The 23,201-nt window shown below is 49.4% G+C and overlaps 1 protein-coding gene across 3 annotated transcripts in view; it reads left to right on the top strand.

Annotated features, from left to right (window-relative positions):
* The window catches only part of Grik5 (glutamate ionotropic receptor kainate type subunit 5), a 63,131-nt gene that overhangs the window by 28,601 nt on the left and 11,329 nt on the right, over positions 1 to 23,201 (top strand). For all 3 annotated transcript variants that reach the window (XM_034517070.2, XM_076929745.1, XM_076929741.1), the window contains 3 exons: positions 19,722 to 19,835; positions 20,017 to 20,126; positions 20,522 to 20,695. In XM_034517070.2, coding sequence (XP_034372961.1) covers positions 19,722 to 19,835; positions 20,017 to 20,126; positions 20,522 to 20,695 — 398 coding nt within the window. The remainder of the gene's footprint in view (positions 1 to 19,721; positions 19,836 to 20,016; positions 20,127 to 20,521; positions 20,696 to 23,201) is intronic.

Raw genomic sequence — 23,201 nt, 5'->3', positions numbered from 1 at the left:
TCTCAGGGCTGCTAGTTCAAAGCCCGGCCAAGCTAATCTCGGGCCCATAGCATCCTGACACCATGAATCTTAAGGTTTGTTTAGTTAGGGCCATCTGTTCAAATGGTCAGCTAATTTCCTGGGACTGAGGCAACACAGTGTTTGACTTACAGGTTTTTATGTCTTTGCTTTTAAGAGTAGGGTTCAGGGGATCAACTTATGATTTTTCTATCTTTCAATGTGTGGTTTTGTTTGTGATGTACATGTATGTGGCTGGCTCTGTGTGCACATGTGTGGGAGCCTCAGGAGCTCAAGCTGCACTCTCTCTTCTTCTTCTTCTTCTTCTTCTTCTTCTTCTTCTTCTTCTTCTTCTTCTTCTTCTTCTTCCTCTCTCTCTCTCTCTCTCTCTCTCTCTCTCTCTCTCTCTCTTTCTCTCTCCCCTCCCTCCCTCTCTTTTCTTTCTCCCCTTCCTCACTCCCCCCTTGTTTTGTTTTTCTGCATAGCCCTGGCTCTCCTGGAACTCTGTAGACCAGGTTGGCCTTGAACTCAGAGATCCAGCTGCCTCTGCCTCCCAAGTGCTGGGATCAAAGGCGTGCGCCACCACACCCAGCTTCAGGCTGTTCTTAAGTTCAGTTTGTAGCTGAAGATGACCCTCATCATCCTGATCCAGCTCCCAGTTACTGGTATTCGCTGGCACTTGCCACCAGTTTATGGGAGGTTCTGGGGTTTGAACCCAGAGCTTCCTGTATGCTATACAAACATCCCTGACTCCCGTAGGGCTTGTGTTTTATTCCAGAGAAAACCAGGAGGGAAATCGTTAGAGGGAAAAGGAGCTGGTATGCAGAGCAGGGAACTTCAGTGTGGGCAGGCTTGACATTGGACTTGGCTAGGCTCGCCCTTCTGTCTCTCCCAAGCCAGAATTTCCTACTTTGGAGCCCCTGAAAGTCATCTAGATAAACACAAGCAGGGTACTTGGTTACAAGGACATTTATCCCTCTGGGCATTGATTTTCTGAAGTTATTTGATCCTAGAACTTTTCCTCACTGAAAGCAAAGCCTTTTCTGAAGCCCACACAAAGCAGTGATCCTCTAGGAGGAAGGAATGGGGCTGAGTCCTGACTGCTTGCTCTCCCCAACTTCAGCCTGCAGGCAAGCCCCAAGGCGGGGTCCCCTGAGGCAGAGGGCTGGTTTAAAAGCTTCTGCCCCAGAGTAGGTAGGTATTAAGGCCTAAATCCCCAAAAGGGGGCCCTGAGCAGAGGGAAGGGGGCCCAAGGCTTTTGGCCTCTTTGGCTGTGTTCAGATTTCCCAGGGTCTGTAGGCACAGCCCACTCTTTCTAAGAGTGTTTGGTATGTGTGTGCGCACCTGTGTTTGTATGTAGGTCAGGAACTTAGGCCTTAAGGCTTTACCCACTGGCCCATCACATCAGCCCCAGGACTTTCCTTTGAATGGATCCCCAGAAATAGGCACCCTTCAGAGAAGGAAGAGCTTTTAGCCTGTCCTCAGGCACACCCGCATCTTGGTGGCTCTGGCTTCATGAGGTGAGCATCAGGATTTGGTACCCGGGCTCACCACGTCTGGTTACTACACGGCCAAACCCTTTAGTCTTGCTTCTGCAGTGTGACCTTTGGCCAATTACTTAACATTGCTGTACGTCTTGCCTTCATATAAAATGAGAGGAATGACTCCTGGCCCACAGCATGGCTGGGAACAGCAAATGAATAAAAGACCTGGGTGGGGCCTGGTAAGCAGAGGTGCCGCCTGCCTGTGACCTGTTCTGTTACTGTTCTTACACCTGTCAACATGGTCAGTTAGTGCCTGCATTCATGTTTGCCATCCAGCTGGCTTTTATTGAGCACCTACTGTGTGCCAGGCTCTCTGCTTTACCCTGAAATAACCAAGCCAGGCTTGGCCTTGGCCTTACTGGGCAGATCAAGGAGCTGGAACCCCAGCAGGTCAAGCTGGTTCAAGTGTGAAAGAGAGGGATAGGCTGGCCTGAGGGTTGATCTCAGTAGAGATTGTAGATGATACAGTAGGTGGGGCCGGTGGGTGGGGCCGGGACTGGAGTGCAGCAGAGACTGGGGGAGGGAGGGTCTGGTGAGTGCAGGGCCTGGGAAGTGGGGAGCAAGGAGGAGGATGCAGTACATCTCCCTGTGTCTGGCTGGGGCAGTTGTCTGCATTTACAGAGGGAACCATAAAGGAGAAGCAGGCTGGGTGCACAACGAGGCTGAGACTGGGTCCTGCTGAGTCTGTGCTGCGTGCCATGGCGTGGCCAGGCTTGCAGAGCCACGTGGGCGTCCTTGCCAGATCACCCAACAGCAGCAGCAGCTGCCCCTGCTTGACTTCACACTGTGTGCTGGCAACTTTCCAGTTGTTACTTAACTCAGAGCGTCACTACCCCCCTGCCTGCTGGAGGCCTGCGGCTCAGCAGCACAGGGATGTGTCCCAACTCCCCAGGGTTGCAGCCAGGTGTGTCTGTCCCTAAGGCTACATCCTTTGCAGACCTCCCAGCAGACATTTAGGAAGCCTGGGACTACCAGGACAGCGGTTGCTGTAGCCGATCAAGTGTTCCTTCAGGGCTTGGTCCAAGCGCCCCATCCTCAGAGCCTCGCAGTGAAGGAAGGATGCAGTCAGGTCAGTGACTGTAAGCCAGAGTGGGCATCCATCCCATCATGCTGGTCTCAAGCTAGAGAATGACTTCCGGACGGAAGGCATCCTGATGCACTGACATCTGACCCCAGCCAGGTATCCTTGGTTGTTCTCAAAATCCCGTTCATTTATCCCACCAGTGGCCACTGCCGGGCACTGTCATTCCCACTGTGCCAAGAATTTAGGCTCTGTCTCTCTTTTCTTTTTTAAAGATTTATTTTTATGTATATGAGTGTTTGCCAACACGTATGTCCATGTAGCACATGTGTGCCTGGTGCATGGAGGTTAAAAAAGAGACAAAGACCCTTGAACTGGAGTTATAGATAGGTGCCAGCTGCCATGAGGGTGCTGGGAACCAAACCTGCGTCCTTTGCAAGAGAAGGCTGTGCTGTTAGCTGCTGAGCCATGACTCCAGCTTTGTTTTTATCCTTCCTTCTTCTCTTCTCTTCCCTTCCTTCCTTCCTTCCTTCCTTCCTTCCTTCCTTCCTTCCTACCTACCTTCTTTCCTTCCTTCCTTCCTTCCTTCCATCAACAAGATCTCATGTATCCCAGGCTGGCCTGCAGGTTGTGAGACCTGCAGATAGGCAGCTGCCTGTCTGGGTCTTAGTGTGCCCTAAACTTGGAAGGAATTGGGGAATCAAACCCATGGCTTCATGCATACTAGACAAGCACTCCCCCAACAGAATGGCATCCCCAGTCCCAGCCCTGCTCTCTTGCTAGGGTGGCTACCTCACCTCAGGCCATGCCACATAGTCTCTACAGTGCAGGTCTGACCTACAAGGCAGACCAGACATCTTAGGCCAGCATCAGAAGGCAGAGGGCTTGGATTGAGGGATGGAGGAGTTAAGCTCTGGTATAGTTGTGCCTGCTCCACCAGCCATCCTGGGCTGGATGAGGACATCCTCCCCTGACCTACCTTGAGGCCTTGATGCTCTTGATAGATAATTCTTGTGCTCTGAGTTGTCATCAATGTGGTTGTGTTCCATTGACAGAGCTGTGACCTTCCATTACCCAGGGCTTCTTGGGCAGCCAGTACCCTAACCCCCAATAGAAGTCAGAGGTCCACTGTGGCATCCATGACAGTGGGCATACACAGTGGTTAGCAGCTGGCCAGTGAGCTTCAGGCTCTGGGGGAGGGGATCGTGTAGGATTCCTGGCAAGTTAACATATCACTCTCAGTTTTTCCTTTGGAAATAGTACAATAACCCCTCCCCCCAGTATACTCACACAGAGCTTTGGATTAAGTGGGAAGATTTTTGAGCTGTCATATGGGTGCTCTAGGAATTGAACCCAGGTCTTCTGGAAGATCAGCCAGTGTTCTTACCCACTGAGCCATCTGTCAAACCCTCAAATGGGAGCATTTGTAAGGCAGGCCATGGCACATAGGTGCTTGCTGCTGACATTGTGGTCACAGGGTATTAGAACATTGCCTGTGCGGTCCAGTAACCCTGGTTTGGACTGAACTTGCTCCTTACAGGTTGTGTGACCTACGGATAGGCAGCTGGCCCATCTGAGTGTTCATGTACCCCAAACTTAAAGGCCATCATTGGAGCACAGATGAGATCCACACACATGCCGTCAGAACCGAGACAGTGTCCACATCACCTTGGATATGAAATACCCCGGGCAGGAACCAGGAACCTCAGGGATAGGGATGTGCCCCGTAAGCTGACGTGGAACAAGGCACAGTTGACTTTCTTGGGGTCTGTAGAGCTGTTACCCATCTCCGCATGTGCAGGCACACGGTGTTTCTTCAGCCAAGCACAGTGTAGCTGATTCCAGCTTCCTTACCATCTTCATCCAACCCTTTCCCTGGGGACTGCACCAAGTCCCCTAGACTGGCATTTTTAAATACTCTGCTGTATTGCTGTTCTAGTTCCAAAAATTGATGTGTTAAGGAAGTTAGCTAGATAGGTGCAGAGATGAAAAGGAATGTTACCATAAGGCAGCTCTTGTGTGCTTATAAAACCATCATCTTGGGGCTGGAGACATGGCTGAGAGCACTAGCTGTTTTTCCAGAGGACCCAGATTCGATTCCCACTCACCTACATGGTGGCTCACAACTGTCTATAATTGTAGTTCCAGGACACCCGATAACCTCTCTGTCCTCTGCTGGCACCAGATGTGGTGCCAGCATGCATGCAGGCTAAACACCCTAAACATAAAGTAGAAATTAAAAATGAAAACAAAACATCGTCTCATAGCCAAGCATGGTGATGCATACTTAGAATTCTAGTACTCAGAAGGTCAAGACAAGATGGCAAATTCAAGACCAGCCTAGACTAGACCCTGTTTCCAAACAAAACAAATGAAATTACCTTGCTATAGTCATAAATTATCTAACTGCATGTTATAAAATAGTATTATGGCTGGGCAGTGGTGGCACACGCCTTTAATCCCAGCACTTGGGAGGCAGAGGCAGGCAGATTTCTGAGTTTGAGGCCAGCCTGGTCTACAGAGTGAGTTCCAGAACAGGCCAGGGCTACACAGAGAAACCCTGTCTCAAAAAAAAAAAAAAAAAAAAAAAGCAAAACAGTATTATAACTGTGTGTGGTTGTGCATGCCTTCAATCCCAGCACTTGGAAGGCAAAGGCAGGGGGACCTCTGAGTTTGGAGCCATCCTGGTCTACAAAGTGAGTTTCAGGACAGGCAGGGCTACACAGAGAAACCCTGCCTTGAAACAAACAAAACAAAACCAGTGTTATTGTTATTTTATTTTGCATAAAATGTATTTATATCAAAATCACATTCCTACATGTTATCAAAAGTTCCCATGTGACTGGGGGTGTTGCTAGCTCAGCGGTAGAATGTTTGGCTTGCGCAAGCTTGGCTCTGAGTTTCGGGTTCAGCCTCCGTTGTTACAGGACCTAAACAAAAACAGAAGCCCTTTATTTGCCTCAGTTCAAATGTGCAATACAAATTGATACGCCATCGAGGGATTAGCAGGGACACTCAGTGTGGCTTGGCATGGACCATGGTCTCACACCTCAGAGACAGCCAGGATGTAAGGCAGATCTCTCAGTCTTTTTTTTCTTTAAAGTAATTAACTTGCATTAAAAAGATTTTTTTTTTTTTTTTTGAAACTGAGTCTCATGTAGCCCAGGTTGTCTTGGAACTCACTGTGCAGTCAAGGGCAACTGCGAGTTCCTGTTTCTTCTGCCTTCCTGTTCTGTTTCCATTCACCAGAAGAGGGCATCGGATCCCATTACAGATGGTTGTGAACCATCATGTGGTTGCTGGGAATTGAACTCAGGACCTCTGGAAGAAAAGAACACTAGCCTCCATATCTTAAATTTTAAAAGACATTTTAGATTGAACCTAGTCTAGTTATTTACTGACTCGTCCCTCCTCCTCTTCTTCCCTCCTCCTTCTTTTTTCTTTTAATTTTTCAAGAGAGGATTTCTCTGTGTAGCCCTGACTGTCCTAGAAGTCTGTAGACCAGGCTGGCCTGGAACTCACAGAGATCTGCCCACCTCTGTCTTCCGAGTACTGGGATTAAAGGTGTGCACCATCACGCCCTACTTTATTTCTTTACTGTCCACCTATCATGTGCCGTTCTGTGCTCCAGACACTAGCAGGATGCTGTACAGACCAGAGAGATCTCCTGAAGTTGCTGTTCTAGTGTGGAAACTGACTGTGAATATATATCATGTGAGACAGTGGGGGCATTGTGGATAGAAGCAAAACATGATGGCGCTAAAGGAGCTAACCGGTGTGTGTGTGTGTGTGCGCGTGTGTGCGCGTGTGTGTGCGTGTGCGTGTATGTGTGTGTGTCTGTGTGTGTGCATGTGTGTGTGTGCGTAGGAAGAGATCACACTGAGAGGAGGACAGTCCTGCAGGGACTAAGTACTATGTACCTCGTATCTGTAGGGACTAAGTACTATGTACCTCGTGTCTGTAGGGACTAAGTACTATGTACCTCGTGTCTGTATCCTTAGCATTCTAGAACACCTTGATACTTCGAAGGCTCTCATAATACCAGCTGAAAGGCGGTTCTGGTCTGAGGGAAGAGCATTCCCTAGCAGAGGTCACCTGGAGGTTAGACTGAGCTCAGCAGCCTCTCAGGATAAAAGCAGCACTGTGAAGGCGATAGAGTGAAGGAACGGAGGCAGCTGTGCGGTCCACCAGGGAGGGCACAGAGCACAGGGCGCTCATCGGGGCACAGAGATCTGGAGTGCTTTTGAATTGCACTGTGAAGTCACTGTGTGATTTAAGCAGGGCCAAGAGTTGTCCAATGATCCCGGCTCCCTCTCTTTCTGAGGCAGGGTCTTATTATGGAGTCCAGGCTGACCTGTAACATACTATGTAGACCAGACTGGCTTCAAACTCACAGACATCCACCTGCCGCTGCCTCCCTAGGGCTGAGATTAAAGATGTACACCACCTCTTCTAAATCCTCTTTTCTCCTTCATATAAGGTTAGATATTTTATCTATTTGCTTGGTTTTCTTCAACACTTATTTATTGTGGGTGGGGGAGGGGAGCACAGATGCTTTCTTGCTCCTAGGACTCTGCTTACTCCTTCCACCATGTGGGTTCCACAGACCACACTCCAATTGTCAGGCTCGCTTGCAAGCATCTTTAGTCACCCAGCCGCCTCATGGCCCTTCGTTTTGATTGTTTCTTGAGACAGGATCTCATATCCAGATTTGCTCTGAGCACCAGGTACAACCGCCTCAGGCTCCCAAGTGCCCAGATCAAAAGTAACCATTTTAATTTTTTAGATGTATTTAACTTTATTTTACATATTTGAGCATTTTGCCTGCATGTATGAAGTGCACCATGTGTGCAGTTTCCACAGAGGCCAGAAGAGGGCGATGGATCCCTGGACACGCAAGTGACAGATAGTTGAGCTTTCATGAACCAAACCCTGAAACCACCACCTATATCTGATTCCAAAGTATTTTCATAACCCCCCCCACACACCCTATAACATATACAGACACACGCACCCTATAACACACACAGACACACATACCCTATAACACACACAGATACATGCACCCTATAACATATACAGACACACGCACCCTATAACACACACAGACACACACACCCTATAACACACACAGATACATGCACCCTATAACACACACAGACACACGCACCCATGGATTCATTAGTGAATGTTTCCTATTCCTGTCTTTAGCACTCCAGCCTCTGGAGGCCAAGATCCTCCTGTCTCAGTAGTTATCTGTCATGGACACTTCAGATGAGTGAGCTCGTCCAACATACAGACTTTTCAATCTGGTTCTTTACACTCAGTGTGATTTTTTTAAAAACATTTTTATTTATTCAAGAGTGTGAATATTTGCCGGCATGTATTTCATATACTTGTGGAGGTCAGAAGATGGCATTGGATCCCTTAAAACCAGAGTTACAAGAGCAGCTGGTGCTCTTAGCACTCTGAGCCATCTCTCCAGCCTCAGATATCACTATCACAGTCCTTTTAAAATACCATGTGTGTGTGTGTGTGTGCGTGTGTGTGTGTGTGTACATGGGTGTCATGGCACAGAGTAGAAGCCAGAGGATAACCTGTGGAAGTCAGTTCTCTCTTTCCACTGTATAGGTTCCAGGCCTCAAACTCGGGTCAGCAGGCTTGGCAGTGAACACCTTCACTAACCACTGAGCTGCCAACTTGACATTCCTTTTTATTTGTCTGCATTTAACTGAACAGACATACCACTTGGATCTTTTAAATCACTAAGGGGAAAGTGTGTACTCTGGATATTCTCTTGGGAAGCAGCTACAATGGGAGAGAGGAGGAGCAGATGGCATATGTGGGAGACTGTTGGATGAGAGGAGGCTTAGACCTGGAAGACTTGGCCTGGGCTGCAGCGTCAGTCATGGCCAGTGTGCTCCCAGACTGGATATGCATGGCGGCAGTCAGGTGGCTGTGGGGTTGGGCTGGACCAGCCTGTGATGTGTCCTGTTTCCACCACGCAGTGGTCAGATTGAGAAAGGAGAATTACATTGGAATGGCAGTGTTTGAGACTAAAAGGGGAGACTGGGGAATTCCATTCATGGCTGGGGCGTGAATTATTAAGCTCATCCTATCACTGGCAGGCTGGGTGACTTCCAGTCTTCACTGGCACGGCTGCTGCCCCTCTGAACTTGGCCTGTGGGTTTGTGGGAATGTCCCTGAGGGATGCATTCTAAGAAGTAGGAGGGTGAAAAATAGGGATTGTCTTAAAGTCTGTACTGCCAAATGGCTGTTCAGAAAGGCTCTGTCGATTTATATCCCCACAAAAATGGAGGAGAATGAGCACTTGCCAACAGTGGATATTATCAAGCTGGCCATGGGGGGGAGGGGGCTGTGCCAGTGAGGAAGTATCTGATTGTTTTAACCTAAGCGGGTAACATAGCTGCAATCCCCATGTAGATACACTGGTTAGCATTTAAACAGATTTTAACCCCCCCCCTATATATATGTACATGTACATGTATATGTTTCTATAAAGAGTTCTTACCTACATGTGTGTATGTGGTGTCTGGTGTCTGTAAAGGCCAGGAAAGATTGTTGGATCCTCTGAAACTGGAGTTACAACAGACAGGAACTGCCATGTATGGACTGGGACTTGAACCTGTGTTCTCTACAAGTACAACCTCTAAGCCATCTTTCTTTCATTCCACCACTGCCTTCCTTTCATCCTTTGATCCTTTCTTTCTGTGAGATGGGATCTTGCTACGTTGTCCATGTAAACCTCCACTCCCTGGACTCAAGTGATTCTGTCACCTCAGCCTCTAGAGCAGCCCTGACTACAGGTGCCAGCCACCACACTCAGCTTCTTTTCTTTCTTCCTTTTTGGTTTTTAGAGACAGGTTTTCTCTGTGTAGCGCTGGCTGTCTTGGAACTCACTCTGTAGATTAAGTCTGGCCTCAAACTCAAAAAAGTCTGCCTGCCTCTGCCTCCCAAGTGCTGAGGTTAAAAGTGTGTGCCACCACTGCCTGGCTTTTAATTCATTTTGAAGTAGAATGTCACAAAGTCCAGGCTGACCTTGGAACTTGCTGAAGATAACTTTGAACTCCTGATCCTCCTACCTACATCTCCTGAGAGCTGAGATTGTAGACGTGAACCACCATTCCCGGCCCCTTTTTTCCTCAGGCAGATTCTTGTTATAGAATGGCCAGTTAGCCAAGCATGGTACTACACACCACTAACCCCACTGAGCTCAGTGGTAGAGCAATTGCCTGTTATATGTGTGGCTGTGGGTTCCATCCTAGCCCTTGAGGGAGGAGAGCACCCTCTTAAGACTTTGTTGTGTATTGTTTAATTGCTTTCCATGGTCATCTCTGTAGCTTTGCCTGCTGGATCACAGGGAGGCCGATATGGTCACACGGTGGACAGAGTGTAACCCCAAATTGAACTCAGAAGGTGTCCGATAGGGTGATGGACCTGCCCTGTGTTTTCCCAGTTCCTGGCTGCAGGGTTGACACTCACATATCCAGAAACTGGTAGAACTCAGGTTGGCGCACTGACCCAAGGAAGCAGGGCCACCCTGGTAGCAAAGGCTGTTCCTTAGGATGCTCCGTGTTTCCCTACCTACTAACTCAAGAGCAGTTCTTCATCCCCCAGGGGGAACTGCACAGATCAGTGTCGCTGTCCACAGCTTGAAAGGAGCAGGGTACTGTCCCACCCCCATCTCATTGCCTGTTTATCACATGAAAAGGCAGGTGGATCCTGGAAAGTGGTTGTGGGTTATTGTGTCTTTAACCAAGTGATGTCTTAACTGTACTTGCTGTCCCAAATGAAGTGTCTTTACCAGAGCCAGTTAGCACAGCTGTCGGCTCACACCAGTGACCCAGCAGATGTCTTCTCAGCCACACTGATTTCTAAGGACCACCCGGAGCCCAAGGCACATCCTCAAAGCCTTGCCTCAGGATAGCATCGATGCTTCCACAGTCTGCCCTGATACGGGCTCCATAGGACTTGATCTCCAGGATCCCCGCAGCCCCATGCTGACTGCTGCTTGGATGGCAGGGAGCCCAACATAGTTTCATTAGTGGGATTAGCAGTAGTCCTCGCTGATGTCAGCCAAGACCAGTCTAGAGATAAAAATAACTACTTAACTCACTAAAATCACAGCAGTTTATGTGGTGTGTGTGTGTGTGTGTGTGTGTGTGTGTGTGTGTGTGTGTATAGACGGGTTGAACCAAAAGCATCATGCATGCACTGAGCTGTAGCCCCAGCCCTTAGACTCTTGATCCTCCTCCCTCAGTCTTCCCAGTGCTAGGATTGCTGGGTATGTGCACTCATCCTGCCGTGTGGTTATTTGAACAGAAGGAATTGTGTATGTGCGTACAATGTATGTTGTATGCACATCTGTGTGTGCGTGCAAAGCTCATGTGGACACCAGCATCTGGGATTCTCTTCTGTCCCCCTCCACACTACTTTTACTGGATGTATATACACATTTTTTTTATATGTACCACACATGTGTGCTTGGTGCCTAGGGAGTCCAGAAGAGAGCTTTAGGTCCCCTGGAACTGAGATCACAGATGGTTGTGAGCTGTCATATGGGTGCTGGGAATTGAACCTGGGTCACCTTAACCAGTGAGCTGTCTCTCCAGCCCTCCATCTTAATTTTGAGGCCCTTCACTGAACTTGCCAGCTAGACTGGATGGCCAGTGAGCTCCAGGAACTCACGTGTGTGCTCCCCATCCCACAAGTACTGAGTTACAGGTGGCACATCTCTCCATGCCCAGCTTTTATGTGGGTGCTAGGCTTACACTTTACCCACTGAGCCATCTCCCCAGCTCCAGAAAGAATTGCCAACTAACCAGTCACGGCAGAGCCACTGAAATCCCAGCACTCACGTGGCTAAGGCAGGAGGATTACACATGTAAGCCTACCTAGGCAGCGTTGTGAGACTCTGACCCAGAATAAAAAGGAAAGGGGGGCCAGCAAGATGGCTCCATGCGGACGATCCCTTGCTCTCAAATCTGATGGTCTGAGTTTAATCTCTGCAGCCCACATGGTAGAGAGAGAGAGACTGCTCCTGCAGATTGTCCTCTGCTCAGACACGAGCACCATGGCCTGCACACACACACACACACACACACACACACACACACACAGAGAGAGAGAGAGAGAGAGAGAGAGAGAGAGAGAGAGAGAGAGAGAGAGAGAGAGAGAGAGACAGTAAAAAGAAGTCTATGAGCACATGGCAACAGCTCCTGCCTGAACCTGATAGATTCAGGGCCAGCAGCTCATCCCAGAGTACCACTGTTTGCTTGGAGCTATTGACATTTGGCAGGTGTTTGGGATTTCATGGCGATTTTCACCACATTAGATAGTGTGGCTTCCATACTCCCGTCTACCAAAGGACCCATCCAGCTTTGCATTTGGAGGGAGGCTGGTCAGTCCCCTGAGCCCAACAATCCATAAATTGGCAGAATGCTGGTGTCCCGTGAGATGCTGTCTGGGGCTGTGGCAAGTGACACATGTAGAGGCAAACCCATGCTCTCTGTGATGACTTGTCCTTTGAGACACCCCTCCTGGCTCCTGGAGGGCCCCACAGGACACCCAGCACCTGATTGTCTGTCTGAGGCCTGACTTGTGGGTCATTTCTGCCTCAGTCAGATCCACACCACCTCACTGACTTGCTAAGTGAGAGAGTAAAAGACCTCCAGTAAAGAACCACACAGGATGCCGGGCAGTGGTGGCGCACGCCTTTAATCCCAGCATTTGGGAGGCAGAGGCAGGTGGATTTCTGAGTTTGAGGCCAGCCTGGTCTACAGAGTAAGTTCCAGGACAGCCAGGGCTACACAGAAAAACCCTGTCTTGGAAAAAAACAAAACAAAACAAACAAAAAAAAAAAGAACCACACAGGAAATATTTTTGGCACTCAGCCTTTCTGTCATTTGGACATGCAGTCAGGCAATATGTAAATGAGAAGCCATATTCCAGCTTTGCAAAGGCACCTGAGCTAGGCGTGCCTGCAGGGCCACTCCTGCCCACCCTTCCTCTCTGGTGCTGTGCTGAAGGTGGCCACACCTCTAGTTCTGACAGCAAAGGAGAAAGCTAGAGCTATTTATCAGAAGCACAAAGATGCAGCAACTTGGCCCCCTTGAGGCTGGCACTGGGCGAAGCCAGCCCTGCAGTTGTTGCTAGGACATCCATCCAAGCGGGGTTGTAGCCCTCCATCCTAGAGCAAGGGTTCTCAACCTGTGGGTTTCTACCCTTTCAGGGGTTGAACAACCCTTTCACAGGAGTTGCCTAAGAGCATTGGAAAACTGACATTTACATCACCATCACGATTCATTACAAGTTAATGGCAAAATTACAGTAGCAGCAAATTGATTTTATGGTTGAGGGTCACCACAACCCGAGGAACTGTATTAAAGGGTTGCAGCATTAGGAAGATTGAGATCCACTGCTCTAGAGCCCCCTAGGACAGGAGCCTGGCAGAACAAGCCTTCACTCAGGCTACAGCCTTGAAGCCTTCCCTGTAGCGCCCCCTATTGGTAGAGCCTGGTAGAGCATTTGGCAAAACAAACGTGGATTTCAGGGTGGCTTCCCTCCCATCAGGAGTGTGGGTTTGGACATATCAGAGGGACAATCACAAGGGCTTCCGCTGGCTTTGGGACATTCAAGTGACCTTTCCTCCATCATCTCTTTTGTTATTTTGTTATCAGTCAAACAGATAAATTATAGTGTTTCATACATAATTTACTTTTATTCATCCCCTTCTTACCTCTTCAGTTTTCCTGCCCTGCCCTTGTATCCTTTTCCTTCCAATAGTTCTTTCTGCCCTCATATTATGTGTGTTCTATTACCCTGCCTCTCCCCCTGCCCCCTTTTAAATTCTTTCATCTTACTTATCTATTATTTATTTTAGGGTTGTTTTTTTTTTTTCTTCTCTCCCAGAACTGGGGACTGAACCTAGGGCTTCATACAATCTAGCCAAAACCCTTTTTCTTTTCCCCCATGGGCCTCTTTCTATACCCACACAATAGAATTTTATTTCACTATGAAGAAAACAGTCGCCACACCACTCCTCAGGGCTCAGCATCTTACTGTTCTCCCATGAGGCTTTGCCCCACCTGCTTGGCCAACTAAGGGGCCTTAGTAAATATTTAAAGATCTGTTGGATGGGTGAATGAGCAGAATGGCAGGTGACTGCAGTGTGGGGTTACAGGGTGGGAAGGCGGGAATGCAGGTGGGACAAGGCCTCATGGGATATGTTTGAGGTAGGGTCTTATGGATGCAGACAGATATGCTGAGAGCTTTAGAAAGCCAGCTGAGAATGTTAGTCAGTAGTTGAAGAATGAGTGTTATTGCAGCATTTAAGCAGCGGGGTGATGTGATGATTGTAGCTTGGGTCCCTCAGGCTGCTGGCCGAGTGGTCTGGGAGATGAAAGTGAACAGCATCGAGGCAGAAGGCAATGATGCCGTTCCTGAGGTGTTTAGGGGCAGAGTCAGGAAGGCTGAGTGTGGATGCGGCCAGAGTGAGGGAGACAGATGAGTAGAACTGACCTCCAGGCTGCTCTCAGGGAGGGGTGAGGCACACAGGACTCAGAGCACTGCTGGGGCACAAGAAGACACTGAAGTTGCTGCAGCTTTCCCAGAGCTAGAGGGATGGCTTGGCAGTACTGCCAAGGACCAGGGTCCTGTTCCTAGCACCCACATGGTGACTCACAACCATCTGTAACTCAAGTTCCAGGGAATCCAATGCCCAAATGTGATCTCTGTGGTACACACATACATGTAGGCAGGCAAAACGCTTATACAGATAAACCAAAGTCACTCTGCACTCATATACTGAGCTCCCTGCAAACACAGAGGAGTCAGGCCTAGGACTGACTTCAGATGCCCCCAACTTTGGATGGTGGGAACAGCAGACGGAAAACCCACACGGAGGACAAGTGGTTCCAAATCCCAGAATCAACTACATCAAAGTGTCTACCCTCTCCATGTTTCTGTTTTTTCACATGTAAAGTGGTAGGTATAGAGGTGTCCCTCTGCATAGATCAAGGATCTGGGGATCAGACACGCTGCTCTGGAGAATGCCCAGAATGGTGGCCATGTGGGGCAGTGTCATGCATGCGGAAGTGTCTAAACTTAGTAGATTCCAGTGTGGATTCTTACAGGGGAAGAAGGAGACAACTTGGAGGCCCAGGATACAATGGTGATGTTTCAGACCCCAACAAAGGATTATGGGACATGAGATATGGCCCCTGCCCTGATCTGGACTCTGTGCAGTTGTCGCAGAGGTCTGTGGTTTAGTAATAGAGACACAGAAGTGAACAGACATTTTATAGTTTGAGCTAAGTGGTGAGATCAAGGGATGTCTGGGCTATCTGAAGGGCTTTGGAGGAATGTCTGGGATCACCTCCCAGCCTCCACCCCCTTTTAAAGACAGAGTTTTACTATATAGCCTTGGTTGTCCTGGAACCAGACATGCAGACCAGGCTCACCAAGATCACTACACACTCACAGAGATCTACCCGCCTCAGCCCCCTGGGTGTCTGGGTCAGAGGTGTGTGCCACCACACCTAGTCCATCGCTGAACAGACACTTGGGAGGAAAAGAGGACCCTGGGGTGGAGGTGAGGTGGGCTCTGGAAGGTGCTCTAGGGAGGCCTAACTCCTTGACACTGGCAGGTTAGTTGTCCGTGAGACCTGTCTTTATTCTCCTTGAGCTTGAGTTTTGTTTTCAGCCTGTGGTGGTGAGGAGGAGCTAGGGAGGAACAGCACAGAGGTCCTATGGTAGGGATTGAAAGCAAAGGGCAGGCCCCAGAGGCCACAGTAAAATAGATAGAGGCCCATGCATGCAAGCGTGCCAGCAAGGCAGGAGGCTGCCACTTAGTGACATGGAAGCTATAGTATATATTTGTTTGTTTTTAAGATTTATTTAATGTATTTGCCTGCATGAAAATATGTGTATCATGTGGATGCCTGGTGTCTATAGAGGTCAGAAGAGGGCATTGGATTCCCTGGAACCACAGAGACAGATGTTTGTGAGCTGCCATGTTGATACTGGGAACTGAACCCTAGTCCTCTGGAACAACAGCCAGTGCTCATAACCACTGAGCCATCTCTTCAGCCTCCCTTTGTTTTAAGTGTGGGGAGTGGATGTAGACTTTGTGAGAGATGGGGGAAGGGTGACAATTTTGGAATTTTTATTTCTTAAAAAAAAAAAAAAAACACAGAAATATTATGAGAATATGTTTTCATTTTACTCCCAGGTGTAGGATATGGGGCTGCTTCGGACTGTCCACAGCAGCTGACTGTGATTTGTCTCATGCTTTAGCAGGGGTGTGATTTTGCCAGCTATAGATAGTTTCTATGACTGTGTGACATTTGGAATTCTGGGGACTTTTCAGAGGGTATAAAAATACTAGGGCCCTGAAAGGCATGGTGGGTTGTTGGTTGGTGGTCACAGTTTGTTAAGTAGTCATGCACAAAGAAGAAACAACAAGAAGAAATTAGATATCCTACAGCAAAGATCAAACCTACCTCAAGGAACTCAGTCCATCTAATCAGCGGGAAATAGTCTAACGACCTTATCCAGGGATCTCTTTCCTTCCCTCTATCCTTTTTTCTCTCCTATCTAGTGTTAGGGGTTGAAAGGGTGTAAGGAAAGGGGAAGAGAAGGGTGGGAGAAAGAACCCACAAAGTAACCAAAGACAAGCTACAGGGGTGTGCCGAGGAGACAAATGTGACTGTCAGGAAAAGCACTGAGTGTCACAGAGCTAGCTGAAGGGGGTGGGGAGGAATGGGCAGGCCTGGGAGTATTTCAGAGCAGAGCTACGATGCCCCTTACTGTTGGAGAGAGAAGCAGCAGGTATGGGGCCCAAGGCCTGGCTGTGAAGAGGCTGCTGAGTCACCGAGGATGGCAGAGAGCAAGGGGAGCCCTGCAGGCTTTCAGGGAAGGAGGGGATCTCCAGACAGTCGGCCCGAGGATCACAGAGCCTTGGGGCATGTCTGTAAGGCTGATGTTTCTGTCTTCATAGGATCCTGACCACCAAGGAGGGACTGTTGTGGACACACCACACACACACACACACACACACACACACACACACACACACACACACACGCATTGTATGACCTCAGGCAGTGGTGCTCATGTGCCTGGGCCTTGGTTCACAGTTCTGTAAAGGGAATTTAGACCATTGGGACACAGCTCCTGCGTGTCCTACACTTCCTTTTCATCTCCTAGATGTCAGCCAGGGCTGCAGTATCAGGGGCTGGGGATGGAAGGGGAAGCCCAAACCCACATTTAGGAAGAGAGCTCCTCCTGGAGGTCACAAGAGGTAACAACAGCCGGGCGGCAGGGAGGATACAGCCCTAAACTAGCCTAGGATCAGGGAACCGAGGCTCAGAGCCCTAACAGAGTCTGTATCGAGGAGGGAGGACACAAACCAGGAACAGAGCCCAAACGAGGAGCCAGATCATGCCCCAAGATGAGTGAGAGCCGGCCTAAACCCGAGAGTCTAGAATAGGCGACATGTAATCCAAAATTTGCAAAAGATGCCATAGGCCTGAAGGGTAACCGTAACCATAATAAAAGTCAGTGCCATGGATGGAGAGGGAACTCAGCCTGAAAGTGCTTTCCTGGCCAGCACAAAGGCCTGAGCTGGATCCCTGCAGCCCATGTGGAAAAGCTGGGTACAGTTGAATTCACTTTAGACTACAGCATCAGTTGGGCAGAGACAGGTGTGTCCTTGGGTCTCACTGGTCAGCCAGCATAGTGTACCTGGTGAGTTCCAGGCCAGTGAGAGACCCTGTCTCAGACGAGGTGGACAGCATTTCTGAGGATGATACCCAAGGTTGTTCTGTGGCATGCACACACAGACAAGATAGATGGGGTGTGGTTGATCCCAGCACTGGGAATGGGGCAGGGGGAGAGTCAGGCAGTTCTTCGTGACTTCAAACCAAGGCCAGCCTGGTCTATATATTGAGTTCCAGACTAGCCAGGGCTATACAGTGAGATTCCATTAAAAAACAAAACAAAAAACAACCTAAAAAAAAATCAAAAACAAAAACCCAGAAATGAGCTGGGCAGTGGTGGCGCACGCCTTTAATCCCAGCACTTGGGAGGCAGAGGCAGGCAGATTTCTGAGTTCGAGGCCAGCCTGGTCTACAGAGTGAGTTCCAGGACAGCCAGGGCTACAAGAGATCCTCAGTGAAGTCCAGGGCAGGGAAGAGAGGAGGCTCAAAGACAACTTACCCTTCAGTGTCAGGGACTGGATGACTAACCAGAGCCAAGACACAGTGCAGGTTCAACAAGGAATGCAGGGTAAGTGAGGAATAGCCTAATATAGCTTAGGTGCAGGAGACAGCTCAGCCCTGAGGCAACACCAGAGGAGGAGGGTTGTGGTGACACACACACACACACAGGGATTCCTGGGACTGAGTAGGAACGCTCATCCTTTAAAATAAAATTGTCTAGTTTTATGTGCATTAGTGTTTTGGCTCACACATGTCTGTATGACAGTGTCAGATCTTGGATTTATAGACAGTTGTGAGCTGCTATGTGGGTGCTAGGAGTTGAACCCCTGGTACCTCAGGAAGAGCAGCCGGTGCCCTTAACTGCTGAGCCATCTCCCCAGCCCCCTCATCCCTTCTTTTAAACTGGTCACATTTACTACTACGATGTAAACTGATGTGAGAACCATCACCGCTAACACAGGTGTGTGTGTGAGTGTGTGTGAGTGTGTGTGTGAGTGTATGTGACCAGGACTCTGCATTCCTTAACCCACCTTACCTGCTCTGTTTCTCAACTGTGAGATTGAGTGTCACATAGAACTTACTGGGCCCCTGAGAGATGTCACTGCATGAACCTACTACATGTGTGTGCGGTCACATAAAAATGTGTGTCACTGTTGGCCAGTGTCTCCGCACACTCATCGGCACAGTGTTCGGAACCCATTGTGTTGTAGAATGCCTGGACTGCGTGTCTAGCACTGCATGTCGTATCTGTGTAGGAAACACAGGCTCCCTCTGTTCCCTGTCAGCCCTCAGCTCACGGCTGGCTAATGGCCATGAAATGAGATGTTCCTATAGCATCTCAGTTCATTCTGAAAGGAATTCCCTGCAGGTGAGGACAGCCCAGCCTACACCTTCTCTCTGCCCCAACCTTCACCACTTCAGGCCTGTCCTCTGGCTTCCGTAACTACTGGAAGCATGCAGACTTCTCCCCGGAGGTCATTCGTGCTGAGCTGCACCCTGTTTGTCAGACACTTGTCTAGAGCGCCTATGTCTGCTGGACAAGACTCATGATTACACCCACTTCATGGGCCCCAGCTGCTGCCCTTTCTCATCCGTGCCTCTCTGAGACTCAGTTTCCCTATCTATAAATGACTCTGAGAGCTTGGGGAGAGGTCTACAAGATGATTGATAAGTTCTATCTGGGGGTAAAGTGTTTTCTGCACAAATGTGAGGGCCCAAGTTCACCCAGCATGCATAGAACGCTGGGCACAGCAACAGTGCCAGGGAAGCAGAGACAGGAGCATGCCTAGCTCTCTCTCACCAGTCCACTTTGCTGACTCAGTGAACCCAGACTCTGCTAGAGACCCTGTCTCAAAAAGTAGAGAGCAGGCCAGGAAGGCACCCAACCTGGACCTCTGGCCTTCATGTGTGCATATTACACATATCCCCTCCACACACATGCACATGCGTGAACATATGTGCACACATCCACACATACCGTAAACAAACAAAACATGTCTATCTATTCTGGTAAGCAATTAATAAATGCCATGTATTCCTGAGATCCCAGAGCCAGCCAGTGTTTGGGTGCTGGGAACCAGTCTCCTGCTTCCTCGTGACACAGGTATGCAGAGCAGACAACAGCAGACATGGGGCTTTAAAAGCAAAGGAGGCAAGGAGAAGAGGAGGAGTTCGGTGCTAGCCTTGGCTATGTGAGTAGTTCAGAGCTAGCCTGAGCAACTGAAGATTCTCTCTCAAGATAAAACAAAAACAGGGTTGCTGTGATAGACTTGACCATAGCGCAGTTAGGAGCCAGGAGTCTAAAGGGACAGGAACAGAGCTGTGTTCAACTCTCTTGATGGTGCCTGCAGTGTCTCTAACTGCCCATCTCTGTCTCGGGCCCCCCTCCCTCTGCCCCATCTGCTTGCCCTCCAGCAGAAGGCAGACCTGGCTGTGGCAGCCTTCACCATCACCGCTGAGAGGGAGAAGGTCATCGACTTCTCTAAGCCCTTCATGACCCTGGGAATCAGCATCCTCTACAGGGTGCACATGGTACGTCTCCCTGGGCTAGGGAGTAGCTGCGACCTAGCATGGGGCAGGGGACCGAGGGCCGGGCTGAAGTGGACCTGCGGGTGGATCCGCTGCTGTAGTTTCTGAATTCCTGGGGGATACAGGAGCAGAGCACACAGCTTGGGGCAGGGGTGGCCGCTCTCATTTGTCCTTTGCCCCCTAGGGCCGCAAGCCTGGCTACTTCTCCTTTCTGGACCCCTTCTCCCCTGCCGTGTGGCTCTTCATGCTTCTTGCCTACCTGGCTGTCAGCTGTGTCTTGTTCCTGGCTGCCAGGTGAGTAGACTGCTGAGTGGGGTGGGGAGAGGCAGGAGCCCAGCCCACAACCCTTCCGCCCAGAAGCCCCTCGCATTGACCGTCTTCTGTTGGCTGAACATTGTGGGGCCACGGGTGCCCTATACCTGCTCTGTCTCCTGTCTCCGTTTCTCATCTTCCCCCCTGGGGATCTGACTGGGCCGCTCTCCTTTCTCTGTCTGCTTCTGTCCTCTTACCTTCACTGCAGAGTCTATTCCTATGGTGTGTCAGCATCCTTGTTCCGTGCACCACCCCCCACTTCTCTTTTGCATGTATCCATCACTCTTTCCCTACCTCTTCCCTTCTCATCACCCCGGCTTTACTACCTCTTGCCCTCCTTCCTTTTCCTCACCCCCCCCCCACTCATCTCTCCACAGGCTGAGCCCTTATGAGTGGTACAATCCACACCCGTGTCTTCGGGCGCGTCCCCATATCCTGGAGAACCAGTACACACTGGGTAACAGCCTCTGGTTCCCTGTGGGTGGCTTCATGCAGCAGGGCTCGGAGATCATGCCCCGGGCGCTGTCCACACGCTGTGTCAGTGGAGTCTGGTGAGCCTTGTTTATCTACACTGGGAGGCCTTCCATTCTGGGTGTGGGCTGCTGTGTTCTCCCAGGCAGCTCTCTGTTCCCCGCCATGACTGTGCAATGAGGAGATGAACCTCAGCAAAGCGGCCACCGTCTCTGTGGCCTTGGCTAGGGGTGTCCTCTTGAGATCAGCCTGAGCTTAAATATCAAGCTCAAGGCCACTCTGGGCCACTAATCAGACACTATTGTGTCCCCTCCCCCAAACAATCCCAAGGCTCTGTGGCAGGGCATGTGGCTGGCAGGTACAAGCAGCCATGTTCAGTCCTAAGCACCTGAGGAAAGGGGCAGGCCCGTGACTTGGGTGTCCCTGAGTTATGGAAAAGTGACATGAGCTGAGCAGTCTGCGGAGACACGAGAAGAGGAGCATGGCTATGATGTCTGTGACACTGCCCTGGTTGTTACAGACACTGAGAGTCCTTGAAATCTCGTGAGTAAGATGCATTTTCCCCTGGTACACGTACCAAGAAGCTCATGCCAGCTACAGGTCATGATGCCTGCATTCAGGTGCTTGTATGTATACAAGGCAGTGCACACATGTATGTGAGGGTTATGCCCGGATCCAAGTGTCCCCAAAGACCATCAGGAGTCCAACTCATATGCAAAAGCAAAGAGTCTTTATTCAAACTTGACCTCAGACCTGTCCCCCCACCCCAACACAAGGTAGCACAGAAGGCCCCAGTACCTTTTTTTATTGTGGTTACAGCTTATCAACTTGGCAGATACATGACTGGGTAACAGGTATTTTGGTTGGCTTAAGCAATCTGTCTATATCTATCTGCAGCCTCTGGAATGTTAGGTATTTTCCAGCTGGTGGCTGTGTCTAGGGTGGTTCCTTCCTGAAACAGTTTGTGGTTTTTCCAGTAATTAGAGTTTATCACAAGGACAGGGCCTATGTATAAAATGGAGGCCAGTTTACAAGATGGAGTCTGCTTGTCAAGTTGGGGCCCTTCAAGTTTTCGTGTGTTGTGTAATGGCTGTGGTGTGAGTGCATAGCCACATATGTACATGCAGATGTGTGTACAAGTTTGCAAGAGTGTGTGGAGACTGACACTGAAATGTCTGTTTATTGCTCTCCACTTTCTTTTTGGAAGCAGGGTCTCTTCACTGAACCTAGAACTCACTCATTTAACTAGAAGTCCAAAGAGAGGATTCAGTGCATACAAATGCTTGTGAGAGAAGCAGACACACACACTCATAATAACAATACACAGCCTAATGAGGGGCGGGGCGGAGATAAAGCTCTCTTGTGGAGAAGTACTTGCTTCACTTGTGCAGATTCCTATCAGATCATAAGCAGGGCGTGGTAGTACAACCTGTGTTCTAAACACTGGGAGCTAAAGGCAGGAGGATCTGCTCAAGGTCACCCTTGCCTGCATATTGAGTTTGAGGGAAGCCTGGGCTACAGAAGACCTTGTCTCAAGGAAAAGATGGGGGCTAGGAATATAACTCAATATAGAAGGCCCTGAGTTTAATACCTAGTGCTGGAAAAGCCCAAATTCAGATGGCACATCTGGGCTTGTTCCTGTGTCTGCTACAGAGATCACCACTGATTTAATAGTTTAAGATGACACAAATGTACTAACTTTCAGTTCTGGAGGTCAGAACCCAAACTAGATCTGACAGGGCTAAAAGTCACTAGCTAGCCTGCCTCCTGCAGAACCCAAGATCCCTTTCCTTATCTTTCCCAGCTTTTAGAAGCCTCCTGCATTCTCTGACCTATGGCCTGGTTCTTCAAAAAAGCAGCAAAACATCAAATCTCTCTCTGACTTGTTATTTATTTTTGCAAAGCTAGATATTGAACCTAGGGATTTGTGCATGCAAAGGAGAGTGCTACTTCTCACTGGGGGATTCTAGGCAGGGGCTCTACCACTGAACCACACCCCCAGCCCCTCACTGGGGGATTCTAGGCAGGGGCTCTACCACTGAGCCACGCCCCCAGCCCCTCACTGGGGGATTCTAGGCAGGGGCTCTACCACTGAGCCACGCCCCCAGCCCCTCACTGGGGGATTCTAGGCAGGGGCTCTACCACTGAACCATGCCCATCATCCCTCATTGGAGGATTCTAGATAAGAGTTCTACCACTGAGCTATACTCCCAGCCTGGTTTTTGCTCTTGTATTTTGAGACAAGTTCTCATGTTGCCTAGGCTTGTCTTGAATTCAGTCTTGCAGCCCCAGCTTACCTTGAGCTTTCTGCCTTCCTGCCTCAACCTTTGAAGAACCAGTGCTTTCCCACTAGACTCTGATTCCTTTCATACCCATGCTCTTGTGATTCACTCTGCTCTAAAGTCAATGCAACGTAAAGGCCAGGAGAAGCTACTTGCTTTCTATTGCTTTTCAACATGAGCATTTGCCTAGCTGGGAGCTAGGAATCCAGAAACAAAGTCTTGAAGCACCTTCTATCATAATTGAGTGGGACAAACAAGCTGGGGTGGTCCAGGGTTACTTTCTCATCGTTCGTTCTGTTCTGTT

Source organism: Arvicanthis niloticus, chromosome 1 (genome assembly GCF_011762505.2).
Source record: "Arvicanthis niloticus isolate mArvNil1 chromosome 1, mArvNil1.pat.X, whole genome shotgun sequence".
In the NCBI taxonomy this organism is placed as follows: Eukaryota; Metazoa; Chordata; class Mammalia; order Rodentia; family Muridae; genus Arvicanthis; species Arvicanthis niloticus.
This window is presented reverse-complemented; position numbering and strand designations above follow the sequence as displayed.